Source organism: Suricata suricatta, chromosome 2 (genome assembly GCF_006229205.1).
Source record: "Suricata suricatta isolate VVHF042 chromosome 2, meerkat_22Aug2017_6uvM2_HiC, whole genome shotgun sequence".
Lineage (NCBI taxonomy): Eukaryota > Metazoa > Chordata > Mammalia > Carnivora > Herpestidae > Suricata > Suricata suricatta.
This window is the reverse complement of record NC_043701.1, coordinates 78219301-78244716: the sequence shown is the minus strand read 5'-3', so window position 1 is coordinate 78244716 and position 25416 is coordinate 78219301. Positions and strand designations below refer to the sequence as shown.

At 37.4% G+C, this 25416-nt stretch overlaps 1 protein-coding gene across 4 annotated transcripts in view; it reads right to left on the bottom strand.

The window, feature by feature from the left end:
• Nucleotides 1-25416, bottom strand: part of AKAP9 (A-kinase anchoring protein 9) — a 150175-nt gene that overhangs the window by 9401 nt on the left and 115358 nt on the right. For all 4 annotated transcript variants that reach the window (XM_029928795.1, XM_029928788.1, XM_029928797.1 and 1 more), the window contains 17 exons: nt 24097-24249; nt 23549-23728; nt 21461-22534; nt 19946-20086; nt 18987-19475; nt 18493-18556; nt 18056-18177; nt 17313-17504; nt 16875-17063; nt 11366-11510; nt 8344-8563; nt 7477-7627; nt 5408-6076; nt 4499-4707; nt 3520-3625; nt 1640-1822; nt 255-455 (listed from right to left, as the gene is read on the bottom strand). In XM_029928795.1, the coding sequence (XP_029784655.1) occupies nt 255-455; nt 1640-1822; nt 3520-3625; nt 4499-4707; nt 5408-6076; nt 7477-7627; nt 8344-8563; nt 11366-11510; nt 16875-17063; nt 17313-17504; nt 18056-18177; nt 18493-18556; nt 18987-19475; nt 19946-20086; nt 21461-22534; nt 23549-23728; nt 24097-24249 (4488 nt within the window). The remainder of the gene's footprint in view (nt 1-254; nt 456-1639; nt 1823-3519; nt 3626-4498; nt 4708-5407; nt 6077-7476; nt 7628-8343; nt 8564-11365; nt 11511-16874; nt 17064-17312; nt 17505-18055; nt 18178-18492; nt 18557-18986; nt 19476-19945; nt 20087-21460; nt 22535-23548; nt 23729-24096; nt 24250-25416) is intronic.

The following is a 25416-nucleotide window of genomic DNA, read 5'->3' as shown; positions in this document are numbered from 1 at the left end:
TGTCCTGTTAGAGACGACATGGTGGGAAGCAGACCATGAGCTCAGGCTGCTGCCCCTGTGACATGCCTCATCACAAAGCTTCTGTGACCAGCGAGGGGCCTGCATTCATGACGCAGACTGAACAGTGACACCTAAGGACAGCCTGCGGCCACCTAAATTTCTTTATTCTGTCTGGTTAAGATTAGTGAAAAATGAAACAAGGCAACGGCGAAGGACCAGCTTTGGAGTAGGTTTAGATGGAAGACGTCGCTTACCTTTATAGTGGCATGCTCAGAGTCAGAGCTCAGATTCTGAAGTAAAGCTTCATTTCTTAGTTCAGCTTTCAGTTTGTACACTTCGGCTTCTGCTCTCTTCAAGGATTTTTGGAGCGTCAACTTTTCTCTGTTCCAGACTTCTTTTTCAGAAGCAATGATTGCTTCAATGTTGGCACCACCACTGAATGAAAACCTAGAAGACTGAAGAAACCAGAGCATGCATACATGACTTTCAGGAATAAGTCTCTGAAGAAAAATCTAAATTAAACACATTAAAGGCATCCCTATGAGATATCAGCTTTCCAGTCTCAGATACGGAGAGTTCAAAGACAATCTTGACCGACATTAAAGAATATACACTTATATCCTTTGCTTAGATTAATTCTAAAACTAAAAATCCCCATGAAAGCCTACCCCCCCAAAGAAACTATATTTTGCAGAGCTTTATAATTAAAAAGTCTAGAGGGCCACCTGGGTGGCTTAGCTGGGTAAGGATTTGATTCAGGCTCAGGTCATGATCTCACGGTTTGGGAGTTTGAGTCCTGTGTCGGGCTTCATGCTGGCAGTGCGGAGCCTGCTTGGGATTCCTTTCTCCCTTGCTCTCTTCTCTGCCCCTCTCTGCTTGCACTCTTGTTCTCCCTCTGTCTCTCAAAATAAACATTAAAAACCTGTTCTAAATAAAAAAGCCTAGAAACGTAGTAAGTGGGCCATCTGGGTTCAAATGGAAAGCCTATGAAGACTACATTGGGGAAGTGGGGGGGGGGGAACCCAGGCAAGTGCACAGAGAAGTGGATCCCTACAGAAGCTCTGTGGATGTTATTATGTATTTGATACAAAACGGTCTACAAGTCTTTCCTATCTTCATAAGGTTATTTTTATATTACAGATGCTAGCACTTTATTTTGCAGTTTTTAAAAGGAAAAAATTTAAGTGAATTGCCAGAGTGGTTTATTAGACTGAAATATATCATTTAATGGCATCTTTCACTTGAGTTACAAACATAATAACCAGTAAATAACTGACGGGAACAGTCAGATTCACATTTGAACATTTCTTTACATGTGACCTCTGCTGGCACATAGGTAGCAAAGTACCTGGCTTTGGAGAGAAGCAGTTCTTGATTTGACTACAGACTTCAGTTTTCTCATGTGTAAGGCTGAATGCAGATGAGAGATTCTGAACATATATAATCCAGGATCTGGCCCAGAGAAGACTCCCAATAAAGAGTATCTATTATCATTATTGTCATCCCTACAATATTTTCCAATGATCTTACTAAGAATGAGATACTTAATATTTTTACCCTGTTAGGGTTAAAAATTAAAACTAAAAAGCAGAAATTGTAACTTTGCAATATTTCTGTGACCATGCTAAAACAGACGTACATAATCTCTGCCAGCCCCTGTCTGTCGATACCATCTGATCTGTTCTTCTAGCTTCATAACCGTGTTTCTTAAATCATTCTTTTCTTCCGTCAGTTGGCTGATATGTCCAGTCAGTTCAGCATTTTGCCTTAGGAGTCTTTCAGTCAATGAGCCACAAGAAGTACCTGGCGACACCAAGCTAGGCTAGAAAAATAAAATGGTATTAAGGTCGTGTAAGCATAATGTGTATAAACAATGCACACAAAATCGTGAAGAGGCACGGAGAACAACAGATTTCATGAAAAAGTGGTGCATGAGTTGAGCCTTATAGAACAAGGACAAATTTAATAGGAGAGAAGATAGGAAGGGCATAATAAGCAGAAGAAGAGTTTGTATAAAGGCATAAAGTTTTATGTCAGAGTGTGTTGTTTTCAGGGAGCTGCAAGTTGCTTGGTAAGGCTAGAGTGAAGGCCGCCTTTACTTATAGGTAACATACCAAAATGTAGGCAGTGGAGAGCCATAAATGGCTATTAGACAAGAGCGTACCACAAAATTTATGTGTTACAAAAATTCCTTTGGTAGCAGCATGCAAAGTACAGTGATTCAGGAAGACAGACCCTGGTGTCAGGCAGACCCATGAGGAAGTCCTCAGCAGGTCAGGTGAGAAGTGCTGACAGCCTGAGTGAAGGTAATGACTAAGGGCGCACGGGACAGATATCTGGGGGGTAAAAGCACAGAACTTGGTCACTGCTTGGATCACAGTGAGAGTAAAGGAAGGTGGTCCATGGTGACCTTTGGCTTTCTTTCTTTTTTTCTTTTTTTTAATAATTCGCATTTTTTTCTTTTTTTAATTTATTTTTGAGAGACAGAGACAGCATGAGCAGGGGAGGATCAGAGATGAGAGGGAGACACACAGAATCCGAAGGAGGCACCAGGCTCTGAGCTGTCAGCACAGAGCCCAATGCAGGGCTCAAACCCACGAACGTGAGATCATGACCTGAGCCGAAGTTGGACGCTTAACCGACTGAGCCACCCAGGCGCCCCAGCCTTTGGCTTTCTGAACTGGGTGATATCAGGACCAAAAATGAGGGTTTGGGACAAGAAGGAGAAAAGAAAGATGATGCTCAGTTTGGAATGGGCCTGTAAGGTTCCTAAGAAATCACTATGGGGTGCATTTCCTATGGAAAAAGTTCCAGTAACTAATGGAAAATATAAACCTGGACCACGGGATAAAGGCATAGACTATACTAGAAGATAAAGTCCATAAAGGTGAGATTTTTATTAGATTTCTTCAATGTAGCCCAGAACCCAGGATGGTACCTGGCATATACCAAGCGCCTAACATAAATATTTGTTCAGTAAGTCAGTCTGTGGAGAACTCAGGCTGTGCGAATGAGTGAGCTTTCACAATGAGAGAAAAAAAATGAAGATACAGAGAAAGAATTCATGAAAGTGACTGATGAAAAGAAATGGAAGAAATGAAAGAATACTGACACACACAAAAGAGCTTTTAAGATGGGAGAGGTCAAAAGTGTCACATGCTACAAAGAAATCAAAGACAGGGAATGAAAAGATTCATCAGATCAGTCAATTGTGAGGATGCTGGTACCATTCTGTGGGGGGTTATGAGTGAGGAGGTAGAAATGTGAACTTCTGTTCAGGAAACCTGGTTATACTACAGTAAAATGTCACCACAATTCTTCGATAATGATAATGAAAGTTAATTTCCCTTCAAACTTTCACTATCTTCTATTTGAGAAGGGCAAATATTGTTATTAATATTTAAAATAAAAATAAAATTAAAACTCTTTAGAAAATATGGTACTAGTTTCAAATAGTTCATATAGCTCCATTAACTCTTTGTTCTTGATATCTTTTATAAAGAGTTTTTAAAGTCTTACCTCCTGCCTTGGCTTGCCAGTTAACTTTTGTAGTTGTAAAATAATTTCATCAATATTTTCCTGAACCCAAATGAAATCTTCATCATCTGTGGTTTCAAACTGTAGTCTTTAAGAAAAACAGAAAAAGTCAGAAGTCGGTTGGATAGTACTGACGAGCACACACATTAGAGATTTGGTGACGCTATGCTTCACCTAACACTTGTCCCTTACATTAAGTGTTCTCTTTCCATGGTGTTAAGATACTTGTTTTCAGGTGTCTGAGTTTTGTTAAAGAGTATCACTTCATGGGGCGCCGGGGTTGCTCAGCTGGCTGAGTGTCTGCCCCTTGATTTTGGCTCAGGCCATGATCTCACGGTCAAGGGACAGAGCTCCCTGTCGGGATCCGTGCTGAGTATGAAGCCCAAGATATTCTCCTCCCTCCCCCTCCGCCCAGTGTGGCTTCTATGCTGACATTATGGGGTCTGCTTGCAATTCTGTCTCCTTCTCTCTCTGCCCCTCACCTCTGCTCAAAATAAATAAAAATAAGATAAAATAAAAATTCCCTCTCCCCTGCTTTCTCTAAAAATAAAAAAGTAAACAAATAATACTAATAAAATATAAAAATAATAAACAAATAAATATGATCATCTCCTAATGTGAGTATGCATGAACTAAAATTTCAGTTCCTGGAGCGCCTGTGTGGCTCAGTCCGTTAAGCGCAGACTCTTGGTTTCGGCTCAGGTCATGACCTCACTGTTCACGGGTCTGAGCCCCATGTTGAGCTCTACACAACCGCGCACAGCCTGCTCGGGAGCTCTCTCCCTGTCTCTGCCGTTCCCACACTCACACTCGCTCACTTGCTCGCTCGCTCTCAAAAATAAACAAACTTTAAAAAAATTTCACTACCCCCCTTGGCCAGCTATTGTTGAGGAACAGATTCTATCCAGTTTGTCCAAGGATGTCATTTCCAAAAGTCAGGAGGAAAAAAAAAAACCCTAACCTATTGGAGGCTTTCTGGGCCAGATGCTGCAGTTTCGAAGCCACACGTCGAAGCTTTTGTCTGATCACCTCTAGTTCACGATGACAGCCAGTCCCTCCTTCATCCGTGTCAACCAGGGTAGGACAGCCCGATTCCTCTGTCTCTCCTTCTATTTTCTGTTGAAGAACCCAATTTCTAGTGCGATCACTGGTTAGACTCCATGTGGTTGGCTAGCAATTTTTGACAGAAAAAGAAAAAGCAGCAATTATAAATGAATAATGAATCATATTCTTTCTCAAGGGAACACAATTATGGTTCATACTCCAAACAAACTTTTTTTAAAAATTTCTAAAGATGTTTTGTAATTATTTTTTGAGAGACACAGAGAGACAGTGTGAGCAGGGAAGGGTCAGAGAGAGAGAGGGAGACACAGAATCTGAAGCAGGCTCCAGGCTCTGAGCTAGCTGTCAGCACAAAGCCCGACGCAGGGCTCGAACCCACGAACTGTGAGATCATGACCTGAGCCAAAGCCGGATGCTAAACTGACTGAACCACCCAGGCGCCCCTCCGAACAAACGTCTATGGACTTCTTTTTTATCTCATTTATTCATAACTATTTAAATAATTTAGTCCAGTACCTGGATATGTGAGTGGCTCAGTCGGCTGAGTGTCCAGCTTCGGCTCAGGTTATGATCTCATGGTGTGTGAGTTTGAGCCCTGCACTGGGCTCTCTGCTCTCAGCACAGAGCCTGGCTCAGATCCTCTTTACCCCTCTTTCTCTGGCCCTCTCCTGCCCTGGCTCTCTCTCTCAAAACTAAACATTTAAAAGTAAATGAATGAATGAATGAATTACTCCAACATCAAAACTGTATGTTCAAAGGGCTGCTGTGTTGCTCTTTTTAAAAATATTTTAAAACAGCATCAACTTACCTCATTAAGATTCTGATAGAGAATTCTTCTACTTTCTTGTTTTTCTTCCCGTTCTAGTTCTTGCTTCTGGAATTCCTGCATAATGCCCTGCAGTCGCTTTCCTTCAAGGTCTAACTTATAAACCTGCTGCCTTTTCTCTTCCAGCTGGCGCTGAAGATCCTCCACTTTGGACTGGAGCTCACGCATCTTCTTCTGTCCCTCCGTGTTGGCCTCTTGTTCTGTCTGCAACGTCTTCCTGTGAACCTGCCTATCCTTTTCCATTTGCTGTCTCGTTTGCAGAGAATCCAGTTTATACTTCTCGGTCTCATTTAACAATTCCACGATGCGACTGTGCTTCTCCTCCAGCTGTTTCTGTAGCTCTCTAAGAAGCTCCTCGGAGGGCAGCGCGGGCCGGGGCTGCCCTCCATCGCCGCCGCCCTGCAGCTGCGCGTGCAGCTCCCGCTCCCGGTCCAGGGTGCTGCTCATCTCCCGGATGCGAACCTTTTCAGATTCAAGAAGTACTTGCAGCTCCAAGTTTCGACCTCGCTCTTCTGATAACTGGGCATCATGTAGCGCTCTTTGTGATTCCATTTTCTCCTGTGATTCATTTAGTAGTTGTTTCTGTTGTTCCAACAGTAAATTTAGCTGAATATTCCTTTGTTTCTGACCCTCAAGTGAAAATTTCAAATCCTGGTAGAACAAATAATTTAAGAATATTAACATTAAAAGAATCCTTTGTAAGTATACTTTTGTGACTTTATTAACACTAAGTTGGTAGTATTTGGTAACGGAACTGATTATCCAGTTTATTAACTCAAATTTTCAGGGGTTAGAGTGTAATTATTTGGGATAGCCAGATGATTTTCATCAAAGAACATAAGCAAAAGATCAGCTAAACAGTACTTCTTCCTCCAAACATTAATCATACCTAGTTAAGGAATATGAAGTATGGTACATTTCTTCTAGAAATAATGACCTTCAAAAATGCAAATATTTCCAATATAATGTGACATAAATTCCTGAAAAACCTCATGTTGTCCAATGTCACATACTAAAAATAATGGGGCTTGTGGGGAAAGCAGGGTAATAGACAAATTACTTGAATCCTACACAAATTTGTCATGATAAAAAAACAGTAGGGACACTTGGGTGGCTCAGTTGGTTGATTCAACTCTTGATTTTGGCTCAGGTCATGTGATCTCATGGTTTGTGGGATGGAGCATCACATGGGGCTCTGTGCTGACAGTGCAGAGCCTGCTTGGGATGCCCTCTCTCTCTCCCCCTCTGCAGTGCCCCCCCCCCACCCCGCTTGTCCTCACTCACACAATCCTCTCTAAACAAACAAACATAAAAAAAATTTTTAAATAGTAATCCATACCCAAGGGGATATCATGTCCTTGCCAGGTAGAGACCTCACTATGCCTGGAGGTCACCAAGATGGACAATAAAAAAAAAAAACACCTCAACAAAATAAAACGGAAAGTAATAGAGCAGAAATGCCAGCTACACAGTTTAGCATACAGCTGGTGCGTACCACGTGTGATGGCAGGTCTCTGAGCCCATGGGGCTACCGTTATGTGAGCACTGTGCCTGCAGCACGACCTGCCTTGTGCTGCCAGCCACGCAGGGTTGGGGTGTGTCTCTTTGGAAGAGAGACTTGTGTGAAGGGATTCATCTTAAATTTTTAAAAAATATAGCAGTGAGGGCTCCTGCTGCCAGAGAAGTGTCACTGTTCCCCTTCCCTAGAGAAAATAGGAACCAGAATTATTCTGCACTAACTGGAAATGGTTGCCCTACGTATCTAATTATATATGCACCAACTCTCATTCCCAAAACACACGCTGTGGCAGAAGTGTGTGTAATGCACCCATGGACGCAGCAAACCAAAAATGCAGCATGCCGTTAGCATTTCCTGATGATACAGTTTAATACAGAGAGCACTGTAATAGTATTCCAGACATAGTGAACTTACTGTACCTCATGAAGAGTCTAAGGTTGTTGACAGTTTACAAAGAGGAAAGTCTTCAGACTCTCTCTCTCCTGCTGTTTTTGGAGTTTCCACAGACATTTAAAGACAAAGAGGACAATACCTCAAGTTGTTCTTTATCGCGCTCTTCGCTGCGTCCTAGTTTGGCTTTCTCTTTCTCCAAAGCCCACTGGAGCTCTCTGGATTTTTTCTGTTCACTTGCTAATGTGTCATTAAGCAAGTGTACTTCATCTGTTTTATCTTTAACTTCCAACCTAAATACAGGAAAATGAACTTTCATAAAATTACTTTGACCAAGTTTATATTGAGATAAAGAGAGACAGCTTCCAAGGACAAGTGGAGGCATACTATAAACCAACTAGTAGGAAAATTTAAACCATGTAATCAAGATTTTTGATTGTGGTTTACTTCATATTAACTGTTTCTAGTAATGCAACTATGAACTATTATTTACCACTGTAAACAATTTATTTTTACAAAGTAACATTAATAAAATTTTTCCTTGGTCTTTTACTGAACATGAGAACCACCAGTGTTCAAAATAGAAAATGACTATGCTTGGCAAGCAGAACATCTCAGTATTTACAATGATAATTTATCCTTTTTATAAGCGTATTTTAAAACATTTTGCATATTTTAGCTAAATGATGAACCACAAATTTTACTGAGATAATAAATAACCATTTCAAATTACTTGGTGGTAATGTCTATCTTATATAGCAAGTCTCAAATAGAACTGAACCCATAGCAGCGAAAGTGCCAATGAATTTATCATTTAGAAAAATTTGGGGTTTTTCCTTTCCACTATAGTTTTTCCACAAATAACATTTCATGTTATTTATACATTTATAAATTGTTATTTATACACTATGTATAATGTTACGCTTTTATAAAATCTGCACAATGTTTCTGACAAAATTACTCCAATTCCTTCACTGATATAGGCTTATAAGAAGTAAGTCTGACACACCTGAATGCCTCTAACTCCTTTAGGTGCTTATGTTGCACCTTGAGAGTTGTTTCTAACTCCAACTGAGTTTGTGCAAGCTCACTCTTCAGTTCCGCCACCACCATCTTCTCCGCACTCAGCTGTTCCTGCAGGTCTGTTGCTCTGTCCTTCACGCTGCTGAGCTCCACTTGCATCTCTAGCATTTGAGACTGCTTCTGCTGCATATTATACTCCAAGAGTTCTAAATGCAAAATTATTACTACTTACATTATGATATTCCAACTCCTATCTGATTTATAAATATTTTGTTGACGAGAACTGGTTTTTAACTTAGGAGATTACTACAAAGCAAATGTGAAAAGATTACATTCCCAAAGTTGGTAATTTATAGAAATACATATGAATACTGTCCTCATAGTGCTAATAATCGTTAAGGTTTCAGAACTACAAATACATAAGGATGATAAAAGTTTAACACAATACATTAATAAATGCAAGGCTTGAAATAAAACAACTTCAGGTGTTCACACAACACTCTAAATAGAAATGTGCATTTGTTCATTCAGAATGTCAACAGCTCAAACTAAAAAATCCCAATGGTTTTTGAGAGCCACACAGAGTCCGTGCAGGAGGGTGGCGTGTAACTGTGGTGACAGTGATTAGCATGGCTTATTTTGTTTAGTCCCCACTTTGCAGACAGTCCAAGGAACTTCCCTGTCACAAAAGTCTGGATCATATTTTTTTCTTTACACACTAACCAAACCCCTGCTACAGGTCTGTTACAATGAAAACAAGTGAAAATACTTAAATCTTGAAGTTATTCTAATGAAAAAAATGTTACAAAATATGAATCAGTATCCTACCTTTGCAAAAAACAAACCTGTGTTTGTTACTGTTGCATTAATAAAGGTGTGGAGATATATTTTACCTGGGGGTTAATGGTCATTATTTTAGGATTCAGGAGATTGTGAGGAGTGATTTGACTCTATTCTTTTCTCTGTTTTACCTTAAATGTATTTCCAACTTAAAAAATTTTATCAAAGTTTACCACTTTATATTACAATTCATATTACTGATGTTCGGAGACAGGAATAACATTGGCTTTAGAAGATATTCATTTAGTTTAAGCATGTAAAATTATTTCTTAGAAGAAACTAAGAATTTGCAAATATAAATATGTATCTATTAAGTTTACAGTGGGGTTCTATTAAATAATAAAGTAAAATATTAATTCTCTAAAAATAATCTTTAATAAATCTTATGTCTAAATATAAGATATATTTCTGGTCTCAATATACTTTTCTCTGATTTATTTTAAGATATTTAAAATTTTTAGTTGCTCAAAGACAAACGTGAGATTATGGTCTAACTTTAAAAATTTGTAAAAGCACAAGTGTGTCTACCATTATGTAGAACAAAACTGAAGACCAAAATGTCTCTTCACTAGATGAAAATGAGATTGTACTTTAATCCTTAATCATTTCCATCTGCAGCTCAACAGACACCCCTGCCAAAAAGTGGGGAAAATATCTGAACAAACATACCATGAAAGCAAACAGCTAGCCAATAATCATAAGACAAAGAATGAAACCACTTCTGTAATTAGAGAAATATAAATTAAAACCACAACAACGACCCACTGCACACCCATCTGACCAGACCAACTACCGGCAAGCGCTCGCACACTCTGCTAGTGAGCGCACAGCTAGAACAGCTTTGGAAAATAGTTTGGCGTTACCAAAGAAACGTGAAATTATGCATTCTATCGCTCAGCAATTCTACCCCCAGGGTATATATACCCAGAAAACTTATGTATGTACGCATCAGAAACATAGTATTAATAATGTGCAGAATAGCACTGGTTGTAATATCTAAAAAATAGAAACAATCCAAATATTCACCCACAGAATGGATATAAAATGTAGGAATTCTCTATAGTAACAAAAATAAATGAACTGGAGATAAATGCAGATAAATACTCAGAAAAATGTTAGAGGTAAAGGAAAACATAAATAAATATAGAATAATAAAGTTCAAAAGCAGGAAAACTTTAAACTTACATGGCTTAGGAATGTACAAAGAGGTAGTAAAACTAAAGAAAAATCAGGATACTGGTTGTCTCTAGGTTACTACAAAGGATTAAGTGTTAGGGAAGGAGCTTCAGAGGTACTTGACAGAGGTGGAGTTTCCACAAATGCTCATTCATTTAAAGATCTAATATGTTTTTGCATTTTGCACTTTTCTATATGTGTATTATAGTTTATAATAAGAAAGGAATTTAAATTTTTTTTAAATGTTTTATTTATTTTTGATACAGAGAGAGACAGAGTATGAGAGGGGGAGGGTCAGAGAGAGAGGGAGACACAGAACCGGAAGCAGGCTCCAGGCTCCGAGCTAGCTGTCAGCACAGAGCCTGACGCGGGGCTCGAACCCACGAACGTGAGATCTGACCTGAGCCGAAGTCGGAGGCTTAACCGACTGAGCCACCCAGGTGCCCCAAGAAAGGAATTTAAAAAGAAATAGTTACTTGTGGATTTTTCCTTTTAGGTCGTTAACTTCAAAAAGAGCTTCAAAACAAAGAAAGTTAACGAACTTAATGGGCTAAACAATCGGATTAAAGCAATGCCTGTTTATTTTATTTTTTAAATGTTTGTTTACTTTTGAGAGAGAGAGCATAGGTGCAAACAGGGTAGGGGTAGAGAGAGAGGAAGACAGAAGATCCAAAGCAGGCTCTGCGCTGACAGAGTAGACGCAGGGCTCAAACTCAGGAACTGCGAGATCATGACCTGAGCTGAAGTCAGACGCTTAACTGACAGAGGCACCTAGGAACCCCCATTTTAAATAAATATATCTGTTTAAAAACCAACTGGACAAACCATTTTCCCAGAGTAATTAATGTAAATTATTTCCATGACAGGAGAATGAGAAGAAAATGTGACTAAAAAGAAATGTGCTTTAAATGAATAATTATACAAGGAGGGGAAACGAAGTGAAATATTTCCACCTATTTGTTGTTACCACATGAGCTGGAGACACAGCTTACCTTGGCCTGGTGGATCGCTCTCTTGTTCTCTTTTCAGAGTCATTTTCCGTCCATTCATTTGAGCATGCAGTGCTTGAATTTCAGATAACAAACTCCTTCTATCTGCTTTCTGGAGGCATTCCATAGCTGCTTGATATTCAATACTCTGTAATAATGCAAAATAAAAAATCAAGTGAAGAGATGTATAAGAACAATCAAATTAACAAACAGGAAGTCTGAAAAAAAAAAAGAAATACACATGCTAAAATTTTGGAAAGATAATTTTATCTTCCTATTCACCAGGATTTACTTTTAAATCATTAATCTTTACATTTATTTTGAAATTCTTCAAATGCACAACAAAACATGAATGATCACCCCGTACACGGCCTAAGAACCAGCACCCATGTGGCTGAAGGCCCCCACATACAACTCCCCAAACACTCCTCTGCGCACCACATGCTCGAGAAATCATCAAATTCGAAGCCTGCTGTTATTTTCATGCCCTCTGCATATTATGTTACATACACACACCCCGAACAATATACAGCACTGTTCTGCATGTTTTAAAACTTTATCGAAATAACATCATATGGTACTTTCACTTAATGAAATTAAGTGATTTTCATGTGATGAACCATCTGGATTGACACATACAGCTCTAGTTCACAATCATTTTCAATGTTAAATAGTATTCCACTATTTGGAATAGTATGAATGATTCATTTTATTTGAGCTTTTCATATACTTATAAGATGTTTTTTTGTTTGCACATATTTGTATACTTTGTTCATTTTCCCAGTAGTGGTTTATTCTCATTGGATACCTGGTCTTTAGTTTCCTTTTTTTATAATGTCTTGCCTGGTTTAAGAATCAGAGGAATACTGGCCTCACAGAATGGGTTGGGAAGAATTAGTATTAATTCTTAAAACATTTGGTAAAATTCACCAATGAAGCCATCTAATTACAGGTTTTTCTTGTGAGAAATTTAAAAATTACTAATTTAACTCTTTGTAATGGGTGTATTCAGATTTTCTATTTTTTTAAGAGTAAATTTTGGTAGTTTAACACTTTGGAAATAATTATTAAAAACATTTTTTTAATGTTTACTTTTGACAGAGAGACAGACAGACAGAGTGCAAACAGGGGAGGGGTAGAGAGAGGGAGACATAGAATCTGAATCATGCTCCAGGCTCTGAGCTGACAGCACAGAGGCCAATGCAGGGCCTGAACTCACAAACTGTGACATTATGACCTGAGCTGAAGTCGGACACTTAACTGAGCCACCCAGGCGCCCCAGAAATAGTTATTTTTAAAGTTATATTTTGTTGAGGGGTGCCTGGGTGGCTTAGCTGGTTAAGCCTCTGACTTCGGCTTGGGTCAGGATCTCACGTTCGGGGGTTCGAGCCCCATGTTGGGCTCTGTGCTGACAGTTCAGAGCCTTGGGCCTGCTTCGGATTCTGGATCTCCTGGTCTCCCTGCCCCTCCCTCTCTTATGCTCTCTCTCCATCTCAAAAATAAATAAGACATTAAAAAAAGGTTATATTTTGTTGTTAAGAAGTCAGATTTAAAAAATATGTATTTGAGAGCACAAGAGAGCAAGAACAGGGGAGAGGCAGAGAGAGGGAGAGAGAGAATCCCACACAGGATCTGCACTGTCAGGGGAGAGCCTGATGTAGGGTTCAATCTCACGAACAGTGAGATCATGACCTGAGCCAAAATCAAAAATTAGATACTTAACTGATTTGAGCCACCCAGGTGCCCCAAGAAATCAGATTTTTACAACTTGATCTTATATCCAGCCACATTACCAAACTTTCTTATCAATTCTAAAATGCTATATGTTTAGATCCTTTTTGGTTTTCCATATGGATGAATATAGAAAACATCCATTCACATGGATGATGGGCTTTCTCATCCCTAATCTTTACTTATTTTTGCTTTGCTTTGTTAGCTAAATCTTTAAGACAAGCTACTGAAAGTAAGGGTATTTTTTATGTTTAACTATAAATATAATGGTTGTACATTTTTATTAAATAGACTCTTAAGTAGTTCAAGAAATTCCTTTTTAGTTTTGTTATTTGTTTTAAAGTATTTTAAAGTATAACATTCTTCATTTATTTAACTTGCTTTAGCTCTTGAAATGATTCCTGGTTTTATTTTCCCTTTAATTATTAAAGTAATGAGTCACACGTGTTGTTTGTAATGGTATGCTACCTTTGCATTCCTGGATAAGTTTAAGATGAGTATGTGTCTAAAAAATATACATTGGTGGATTTGGCTTAATTTTTTTTTTGGAATTTCTGCATCTGTATTCATGGATAAAACAGGCCCCTAAGTGCGGCACCTGGATGGCTCAGTGGGTTGAGCGTCTGGCTTCAGCTCAGGTCATGATCTCATGGTTCATGGGTTTGAGCCCTACATCAGGCTCTGTGCTGACAGCTTGGAGCCTGGAACCAGCTTCTCTGACTCTCCCCTGCTCCTCTGACTCTCCCCTGCTCATGCTGTCTCTCTCTCTCAAAAATAAATAAAACATTAAAAAATATACATAAAAACAAAGAGGCCCATAAGTTTTCTTTCTTGTATTACCTTGGTCTGATTTTCCTAATTGGGTTACATTAGTTTCTTAACAAAAAGACAGGGCATTGCCCCAGTCATCCAACAATGAAATGTATGTTTAAGGTTGCAATTAGCTATTACTTGAATGTATGCTAGACTTCAACTGTAAACCGTCTGAGCTGGGTATAATTCTTTTTGTTTCTTATTTCATATTTGACATAATTTGAGACCTACAGAAAAACTCCAAATGTTGTACAAGGAATCCCCACATATCCCTCATCTAAATTCTCTAAATGTAAACCACACATGCCTACCACTCCCCCTGTAGATCTCTGTGTGTCCTCTCCCTACCCCTAACTCCCGATAACCGTGATCTGTTCACTATCACTGTAATTTTGTCAATCCAAATAGTATGTAGCATATATGAGGTTTAGGGTATCATTAGTTTGTTCTTTTTTAGTTGCTAAGTAGTATTTCACTGTATGGATGGACTGTAATTCGTTCATCCATTTACCTGTCAAAGGACATGGGGTTGTTTCCAGTTTTGGGTATATTTGTATATTACAAATATAACTGTGAGAAATATTCTTATGTAGATGTTTACAAAGACATTCGTTTTCGTCACTGCCTGATGAATACCTACAAGTGTGACTTCTAGGTCATACAATAAGCGGGTACCTATAAGAAACTGGCAGATCATTTTCCAGAGTAACTCTCCCATTCTACCTTCGTATTAGCAATGCATGGGAGACGCAGTTTCTCTGTATCCTCAACAGCACTTGGTACTTTCACTAATTTTTATTCTGGCCATTCTGATAGATGTACAGTGGTCTCAATGTGTTCTGGTCTAGTATGTTCCTACGAATAGATTTTAGTTCTGCACAAAAGTGAGGTAGTGTGCTTCATATCAGGAAGCACATGATGTCTGGTTTGTTCTGTTTCTGATGATAATAATTTTTTTTAATGTTTTATTTATTTTTGAGACAGAGAGAGACAGAGCATGAGCAGGGAGGGGCAGAGAGAGAGGGAGACACAGAATCTGAAGCAGGCTCCAGGCTCTGAGCTAGCTGTCAGCAAAGAGCCCGACGCGGGGCTCGAACCCACGAATGTGAGATCATGACCTGAGCTGAAGTCGGACGCTTAACCGACTGAGCCACCCAGGCACCCCTGATGATAATAATTCTGATCACTTGGTTAAAGCAGTATCTGTAAGGTTTCTCCACTGCACAGTTATTACTTTCCCTTTTATAATTAAAAAGGATTTCTTGGGGATTTACTCTGAGACCATGTAAACATACTTTTCTAATCAAACATTTTCATTCTAGTTTTAGGACCTATTGCCAATTATTGCTTGAGTTATTATTATAAAGTTTAAGAAAAGGTGATCTATTTGACTTCATTCCTTCTACACACTAGCAGACATTCTACCATAGAAGGAATTTTTATTCATTTATTTATATCAGTATCAACTCATGAATTCTTCTTGTACTCTTTGGTTTATAATCTGTCGCTACCATTATTCAGTTTGTTGTTCTAATTGTTCTGAATGTGGACACTGGGACCTCCTTCGACCTGGCTTTTGTGATCTTTTGTCATCTTCATTCTTTGAGCAATTCCTTGTCAGTAAAACAAGATATTCCAGGTTCATCTTGTACTTTCCCTGCTCCAGGCCTGAAATCAGCCATTTCTCCAAGGAGTCCTAGTTCCTTTTAGTGGAGAATGTAGTTAAAAATTCAAGATCTGGGCAACTAAGTATTCTAAGAGTTTTTTTAACTATTGATTTTTATTTTTACTAGCTATAGGTATTTTCAAGTTTTCTATTGCTTCCTGAATGAGTTTTGAGAAGTGATTATGTTTCTAGAAAATCTGTCCATTTCACCCACAATTCTGAATTGATGTAAAATTATTCATAATATTCTATTATTTTATATTTGTTATTTTTAGTTATGATCCCATTTTCATTTCTAACTTTTATAAAAGTGTGCTTTACCTTTTTCCTTAACTGATTCTCTAAAAACAGCCTGTCTTATAGCCTTTCAAAGAAAAAAACTTCCCAAGTTTATATCCTCCTTTTTGTAACAGTGTATGTATTTGACTTTTACCTTATTACAGATGAGCCTCATTGGTGGATTATGTATCGGGAAGTCTGCCTATTCACTAAAACTTATCTGTAACCCAGAACGAATACTAGCAGTGTTTTTACATTTTTAAACATGCAAAGAGGGGAAAATATTTAAACTGCCAGCTGTGCATGTTGGGAGCTGGAGGTGAACTAGGCGATGTTTGCTGTTTTCTTTCTTCTCTCAAATTGCAAACAAATGTCCTTCTTGCCATCTATTCACTGCTGTGTTCTTTTGCATTTCTGTGCTCTTTATTGGTGATTTTGCTGTTTAGAATGGTCCTCACAACAATGAAGGACTAGCTAGTGTTTCTAAGCACAAGAAGGCTGTATTTTATGCAGAGAAAACATGTGATTTTTGCAGCCTGAGTTATATAGTGCAGTGAGCCAAGAATTCAAGGTTAATGAATCTGCAATACACATAAATAAGGCATCTTTAAACAGAAACATACATCAAATAAAATTAGGTACTGACTGGCTGGCAAATGTCACAACCAGGGGCTCACAGGAACCTACCTGCAGTATTCCCCTAGCAGCAGTGGCTCGGCATTCTCAGCAACTTTACAGAATCTAACTACTGCAGACAGAACTGACCATGTCTTACTGCTACTTTCTTTGGGTTATTCTGTTGCTGTTTTCTAACTCCCTAAGAAGTTGGATGAACGGCTCATTAATTTTTAGTCTTTGCTTACTTTCTAAAATAAGATAAAACATTTAAAGTATTAATTTTTCTCTTACTAGTCTTAGTGGCTCCTGTCAAAATTTTAGCTTTCAGACCTTCTCTAAAAGTAATCAATAACTCATTTTCTTACTACTATTAAAAAGCACTGTTTCACATTTTTATTTTGGTACCTGTTCTTGTATTCTCTGTTCCAAACAGTTCAATAATCCAACTGCATCTCTAGTACCCAGAGCTGTCAGTTCAGTCTGAAACGCAGCTAGTAAAACACCGCGCTCCTTCAAGAAAACTTGCTGAAGAGCAAGCAGAAGTTCACCTCGCCAGTCTGGGAAGCTCTCGTGAGACTGGGAACCATCGTAAACCTAGCAAAGAAAAAAAAAGTTTTCAAATAAGTATGCTTATAGAAAGTCTAAGCACGGTCTTTATCTACTAACCAGATTAAATATGAGAAGCCAAAAAGTGTATGGATGTACTTTCAAGAGTATGGCTTGTGGCACGTAAATAATACATAGTAATTCATGTGAAAATAGATCATAAAAGACATAAATTATAAAGTGCCTTACTATTAATAAAAGGCATATAAAACTGTTAAGGTGCGTAATACTGAGTACCTCGGCGTCTCTCTGCACTTGCATTTTGGTAATTAAATCCTTAAGAGCTGAGATTGTACTGAGGTAAGCTCTTCTTTCTTCCAGCCAAGACTCTGAAGCCCGCTGGACGGCAGGGTCCTCTCCGTCACTGCAGGGAGCCTCGGAGAGGGAGAGCACCTGCATGCCCTCGCTGTGGACAGCTCTTAGCAATCCCTGGGAATCAAAGCCCAAAGCCTAGAGTTAGGACAACTTCTTCAAAGACACAGAGAACTAAATTTTAAGCAAAATAGCTTTATCGAGCCACTGCAGAAAGGAAATACCAGGCTACTACTACTGACTGCCTTTTTCTAATGGAGGGGTAAGCGAGTCCCAGAACATAGCGTCTTCTGTGTTGCTCTTACCCGTACGTTCCTTCCATTTATCTAATGCGCTCTTCTTGGCTATAATGATTAGCCACTAATTTGGCCAAAAGAAATATGTAGAAAATAAATTCTAGTCTTTGAGATTGCTTTAGTAATTTTGGCACTCAAAAATAGCAGGAATAAAAAAATATTTTAAAAACTATCTCTTTATACAATTACTAAATATATTCTTTATTATCTGCAAAATACAGGAAAAAACGATACAGATTACCAAGATTCCTTCTAGCTATGCGACTTTCTCTTCAGAGAGAAAGTTACTGTGCATGTTCTAATAAAACGCTATTATTCAATACAGAAATCACACTGGCTAAGTTTCACTAAAAGACAGCTGTCTTTCAGTACCTTTATTTTCTTCGGAAATGAATCTGTTGAATTTTCACCTTCATCTCCTCGGTCTTCTGATGCTGTGTCAAATCCCTGACTTTGTGTAAGATAAATTCCCTGACCCCAGTCTGACCCAGAATCTAAAACAAAGAAAACAACAACTATTGAAAAGAAACAAATACTTTTTATTAAAAAAATTTTTTTAAATGTTTATTTGTTTTTGAGAGAGACAGAGTGTGATCATGGGAGGGGGAGAGGGAGACAACAGAATCTGAAGCAGGCTCCAGCTTCTGAGCTGTCAGCACAGAGCCTGACGCAGGGCTCAAATTCATGAACTGCAAGATCACGACCTGAGCCGAAGTTGGATGCTTAGCCCACAGAGCCACCCAAGCGCCTGGAAACAAACACTTCTTAAATAAGTACTACAAAACATGTCGGAAATAGACATAACTTACCGCTGGAACATATTTCCCTAGTTTGGTAAGCATCAGAATGTGTTAATTCGGGAAGTGAGGATCCCTAATTAGAGAAAACAAAAGAATACATTAACATTTTTGGCCTATATAAAAATAAGAACAGGACCCAATAAATAGTTTTGTACTTTTGTAATGCTGTCAAAGAACAAAAAACAAATGAAAAACTCAATTAAATCTGTCACATCTTTCACAGTAAGTGGAACTATCCATGGTTTAAGAGTCTTCAATATTTTTCTTCATGGATATTACCATAAGAAAACATTCATGAATTAAGGAATGCTATTATCACATTCCAAATTTGCAGAGGAACTTTATAGGAAATTATTACTGGACTATACAAGGCAAAGATTTAAAACTGTAATCTTATCATAAGGAAGACATTACCCCATATTTCTTTTTCTCTTAAAAATAAAGAATTTGGGGGAAAACACACACACAAAGCTGAAAAAGCACATATTATGAAAACCAAATACCTCCTTCGATTTCAGACACTGTATCACTGCCTTCAAGGTACCACATTCTTCCGTCAGTAACTGAACGGCAACATAGTGTTCCCTCTTTAAGGTTTCAGTTTCTGAAATATGTCTGGATTCCATATCCAAAATTTCAGCAGCATGTAGTTCTTGCATCTGCTCAATTTTTTCAGTAAACTGACTGATTATTTCAGTGACTTCTTCTGATGAGCATTCACTCTGTAGATCAATTTGGATTCCTACATTTCTAACAAGAATTTGTGGAGTCTGAATGCTGTTATTGACCTTGAGAGTCTCCTCTGTCTGGGATGCCAAACTTTTACCCACTTTAGTAGGAAGTGGCTTTACTACATAGACTTTTCGGTTTTCCTGTACCTCAGTCTTAACTTCTTTTTCTAAGAAGTAGGATAATTTCTCTTCTGCTTCTGTGAGCTGATTCCTAACTTGGCTTAAATCTTTCTGGAGAGATGCCACACTTGTTTCTTTTACCTAAAACATAATGAACAGAAGAGTAGAATATTCAATTAAAAATATTAAATGTAGAATTTAAGTAGAGAGTATATTCATTTTCCGTAGAATAACAGGAACATTTTTTCAGAAACATTCCTAGATTCCATATATAACTTTGTATTATATGTATATTCACAGATGACCTTAGAAATGAAATTATTTTACCAGCCTCTTCATTTTGGTTTTCATGGGATAAGAGTTCTCTTTAATATCTATCTCCTTGTTCATTAAGAGACTAGAGACTAAAACCATCTTTCTAAAAAATATTCAAGGAAAACTAAGCAAGAATACTCCAGTAAAGAAATTTGTAATAACTTTAAGCCAAAGCCACAAAAAGATATTTCCAGCTTTTAAGTTATAAATTTGGTTTGTTTTTGTAGAAAAGAATATACTTTGAAATGAAGAGTATGTAAAAATAAGTGAATTAGTAAGTATGTTATTTATTTTACCAAAAGTTCTTCTTGAAGCTTCTCTGCTTTCTCTTTATAATTGGCAAGTTCTTCTTTGGATGCTGACGATTCAGCTCTAAGAGTCTCAAGTTGACCAAAAAATCCACTTTGTTCATTGGGATGAATTAGCTCAGTAGTTGTCTGAACAACAGTGGAAAACATTTAAAAACATTATTTTCAAAAACATACAGCTGATTTCAAGGTACTGATGCATTCTAATGAGGCTTTTTCAGGAATGAATGCCTATCAGATAAAACGATGTAGAAATAAATGATCCATGCTCTTTCAACAAACAGGAAAACTTTTTTAGAACCATCATTTTTTGTTCTGGAGACACTAAGAAAAAAGTTATTTTCTGGGAATGAAAGATACTTCATGTTAGTATGTATCCTAAGTATTTATAAATTATTAATGAAAATACTGTTACCATTAAAAAACTTTCATATTTATACAACTTGCCTCAAAAAATGCCAAGTCTTACTAAGATACTTCTTACAAGTTTCATACACACGGGAAGTCACATTAATATTTTAATATGACTATAATAAGTTATAGTTCTGGGGAGAAAAGTGTAAGTAAAAAGAATTCTCATCCTTCATTTTTGTTTTTTAATGTGTATTTGTTTGAGAGAGCCAGCGCACATATGCAAGCAAGGAACAGGGAAAGAGACACAATCTCACAAATTCTGCACTGTCAGCACAGAGCCTGACATGACACTTGATCTCCATGAACTGTGAGACCATGACCTGAGCCAAAATCAAGAGTGAGACACTTAACTGACTGAGCCACCCAAGTGCCCCAGAATTATCAGCCTTTGTAAAACAAATTATATATTCAGAGAATCTTGATACATCAGTTAATAATCTACTGGTATTCAGACAAGACTACATTATTTAATACTTAATATTATTAATATACGAAGTGAGGCTGTGAAAATTAAAGACCTTCTATATCTGTCCTATGCTAAGAAATAACTGCAATTTCATATCTTTACATAAGCAGACTTATAAGGGTGAAATACAAATTATTTCTAGGAAAGGAAAGAATCTATTACCAGCTATAAAAGTCTGTAAAAGCTAATGACTTCTTACTGATATGTTAATTCAGTGGAATATTAATATATTTTATCATTTTCCATTATTTAAAATAAATGATCACATAACATGCATGTTAGATGGAACAGGAAAAAAACCCCACACAAATTCCAAAGGATATTTGCTAAAATTAATATCTCTAAAACATCTAATTTTCTTTTGACTTGTCTACTTAATGAGTACGCTAGTGAAATAAATAACATGATTTGAAGACCACAAAATATAGATTTTCCCCAATATTTTAGTGATAATAATGGGACTATAAAGAAAAGTAATATTTTTATAAAAACCCTTTATTTATGAGTTGCTAGATAAAAGGAATACCATATGTAACTTAGTAAATTAGCAATCAAGCTTAGGGAATAAAGAAAAAGAGAATTTCTTAGGGTATTTAAGTGAAAAAAATTAAGTACAAACCAACCTTGAGAACTTCAAAATCTCCTTCAGGGCTTCTTTTCCTGTCTTTGCCTCCCTGTTTTTTCTCCTCCTCCAATAACCTCTGGAGTTCCTGTAGCCTCTTTTCTTTTTCCAAAGCATTTTTCTCTACAATTTCTACCTGTTCCTTTTCTAAAATCAAACTAGTCTGCATTTCAACCACCTGGCTTTCTAATTCTGATATTCTCAAGGTTAATGCTAATACATTTGACTCCATCTCATTATCCATTACTTGATTTAATTTCTGTGCATTTGTTCTTTCAAGTTCTGATGAAACTGCTGGTTTATCTTGATAGAATTTTGCATATTCCTTAACTGCTTCAAGTTGCACTTGACTCACGAGAGCTGCAGCAACTTTTTCTTCAAGTACATTCTGTAGGTTGACAATCTTCCTTTTCAGGATTTCTGTTTCAGACTGGCCTTGCTCTCGCATGTCCTTTATTTGTTTATAACACCGGGTGAGTTCTAAGTCCTTTGCACTCACAGTGCCCTCAAGCTGCAGAACCTTGGTTTCCAAACTGCTAATGGAACCTTTGCTGTTTTCTTCAAAAGGTGTGAAGTCAGTCTGATTTTCTAGGGGTCTAAGAGCATTCTCAGAAAGGACTACTTCCAGGTCAGGTTTGGTTTTGCTCAGATCACCTATAGTCATGTTAATGCTTTTCTTTGATACACTTTGGATTTCTTCCAGATTTTCACTTTCTCTCTTTAAGCTGCATAATTCTTGAGTTAACTGGTTCATTTTTAAATTGGTTTCTTCAAGTACATTTTTCATAAAGGCCATTTCTTCATTAGTAGTTTCTACCTGCTGTTTCAAAGCCAATTTTTCAGCTATTACCATATCCAACTGATGTTTTAAACTGTCTGCTTCTTCTGGGAAAGAAGTAGCATCCACTGATATCTTCTGTTCAATATTTGCCAATTCCTGTTGAAGTTTTTCAATCACTTCATTGAGCTGCTCGATTTCTTCTTCTCTATTTTTCTTCATACGTTCCTGGTCACTCATTAAACATTCTATTTGGGTTTCAAGATCCCTTATCAGTTCATTTTTTTCTTCAATAACCTGTAAATGAAAAACAAGTAAGCCGTAATAAATATTTATATTTTGGGAATTTTATTTTTTAAGGGCAGGAACTGAAAGCATTGATCTCACCCAATATACTTCTCAGACGTTATTAGATTAATTTTAATATAGACCAAAAGTCCCCATCGGGTCACATAATAACCTTATTTCGAACTTTGCTCAGAAAGTTCTATTAAACATAAAGTGATTTACACTTGAGTAGCTGATTTCCTCTGGGTAAAATACTTAACATCAATACATTTTACTTGAAAAGAAAGAGGTTTTTAAAATAAAATGGTGTCTAGCAGATTATTTAATTCATATCAAATAGAAGAATTTTTATTAAGATTTGTTTAGAATGATATGATGAAATCTGAGTCACCAGAGACTCTGGAAAACATCGAAAATCTCCGACAATATTAGGAAGGGATAAAAAAAAAATACACATAGCTTATAAAGCCAATGTGTCATTTTCTTTTTTTAAAAAAATTTTTTGGGGTGCCTGGGTGGCTCAGTCAGTTAAGCTTCCGACTTCGGCTCAGGTCATGATCTCACAGTCTGTCTGTTCAAGCCCCGTGTCAGGTTTTAGGCTGACAGCTCGGAGCCTGAAGACTGCTTCAGATTCTGTGTCCCCCTCTCTCTACCCCTCCCCTGCTCATGCTCTGTTTATTTATTTTTGACAAAGAGAGAGACAGAGCACAGGGGGTAGCAGAGGGTCAGAGAGAGCCAGAGACACAAAATCTGAAGCAAGCTCCAGGTTGCAAGCTGTCAGCCCAGAGCCTGACGCGGGGCTCAAACTAACAAGCCATGAAATCATGACATGATCTGAATTCAGATGCCCACTTGACTGAGCCACCCAGACATCTCAAAACCAATGTGTCTTAATAAATTAAAATTAATAGGTAAAGAAGAATTAAGGCTTATTCGGGTTTATAGTCAAAAAGCAGCTGAAAAATAACCATTTGCCCTTATAATTCTAGCTGAATTTCATGCAGTAATTTTCAATTTGTTTACCTTATTATCCGTTGTAATTTTAAGTTGATCCTGAAGTTTTGCAATTTGCTCATTTAATTGCTCAATTTCTATTTCTTTTTCTTGCATTATTTGAGCCAATTTTTCAAATAACACATGTTGGTCCTGAGTAGAGAGGGCATCAGATTCCTTGATGGCAAATCCCAGTTTCTCCATTTCATCCTGAGAACAAAAATAACCATCCCAGTTGGGCAGTAGATCACTACGTGTCATTTTCTGAATACTGTTTCAATTGAATCTTATAAAAGATAAAGTACCCAAAATGTACAAATAAACAAAATCAGGTAACACCCAGTAAACTGTAAGTCAATAGTTCTTAAAATTTTTTGATAATAGTTCTCAACAAATTTTTCTCTCATGATGCACTCAAATGTGTATGTATGTTGGGCTGAAAATAAGTTCCATACACACCCACTGGCAAGTAATAGTCCTCTGTTAAGTATTATTTAGCAGCTCAACCCAGCAAATGCTTGCTACTAAGACAAGAGAAAAATTATGAATTATTTGTAGGCAAAGTTTTTCTTAATTACCTTAAATAATTTGTTTTCTTGTTCAAGTTCTTGGAGGCGGGTAGTAGATTCCTTTTTCTGTATTTCTAATTGCATATGTAGTTGCTGAACTTCTTCATTCTTATTTTCCAGTTCTTCTCTAAACTGTTCTAATTGTTCTTCTAAGTTTGTAATCTTTGATACCAAAATTATCAAAAGGAAAGAGAAAGTAAAAACCTGTTTATACAAATGTTTTTTTGTCGAGAGAGAATGCAAAGTGCTGCAGAAGCCGTCTAAAATGCACTTAAGCGCTTAAGACATAGGAGTGACGAGAATGAAGGGCTTCCTCTCAGCCAGGTGCAACTGTAGTTTCTAAGTATTTCCAACTGATTACCCACCCTAAATCATCCTACCCAAAGCAAAGCAGAGACCTTCAGAGCAAGGATACAAGGAGCCATTTCCTACCTAAAATATCCTCTTATAAAGGAGAACAGAGTCATGGGAGGAAGGGAGAGTCTGCATTTTAAATCTTTCTTGATGGTAAATTTAGCTGCTATTAGAAAGTTCAAAATGCTGCATAATTTTGTCAGTTGTTTTAACTACCAAGTGAGACTAGCTCATCAGTCCATATTAATACTTAACTGAATGAAAGGTTTGGCAGCCATGTGCCTTGTTAAGTAGGAGAAAGCAGAGGCAGACACTAAGACCGTGAGATCCTTAGGTCTGAAATACAGAAACTCAGACAGTGAGTTATTAATACCATTTTAGAAGTTAGAGAGCTCCTATGTGTAGGACAAGAAAAATTTAACTCTTTTCTGAGCACAGATTACTATTAATGGTAAAGCAACTACTCTTTAATGGTTATACAGAGATTGAAACTAATGACAAGTTTTAAGCACTAGTTATCATTATATTTTAAAAGTTGGGTTTGATTGGGGAATAGTCATTGGGCACAGTGCTTTGTAGGTACTTAATATTTAATGAATGGATTTCCAAATATGTATTTACCTGATGATCAAATTGCTGCATTACAAGCAACCTAAAATGCAGGAGCAACTTTATTCAGTGGCAGCTCGCTCAGAAAGCAGCCTATAAATCATTTATTGCCTTAGAGCTCGAAAGGAACCATATACTGCTTACATCATGTCCTAGCACTGGCAAAGCAAAGCCCTTCAAAATCATGTAGCCTAATACTTACTTAACAGAATAAGTACTGATACTAGTAATAACAGCCATCATTTATAGACAGTTTATTGTCAGGCTCTGTATAAGGTGCTTTATATGTATTATCTTTTAAAGCTTGCAATAACCTTAGGCAATATTCAATTAATAGTCCAAATTATCCCCATTTCAGAGATGAGG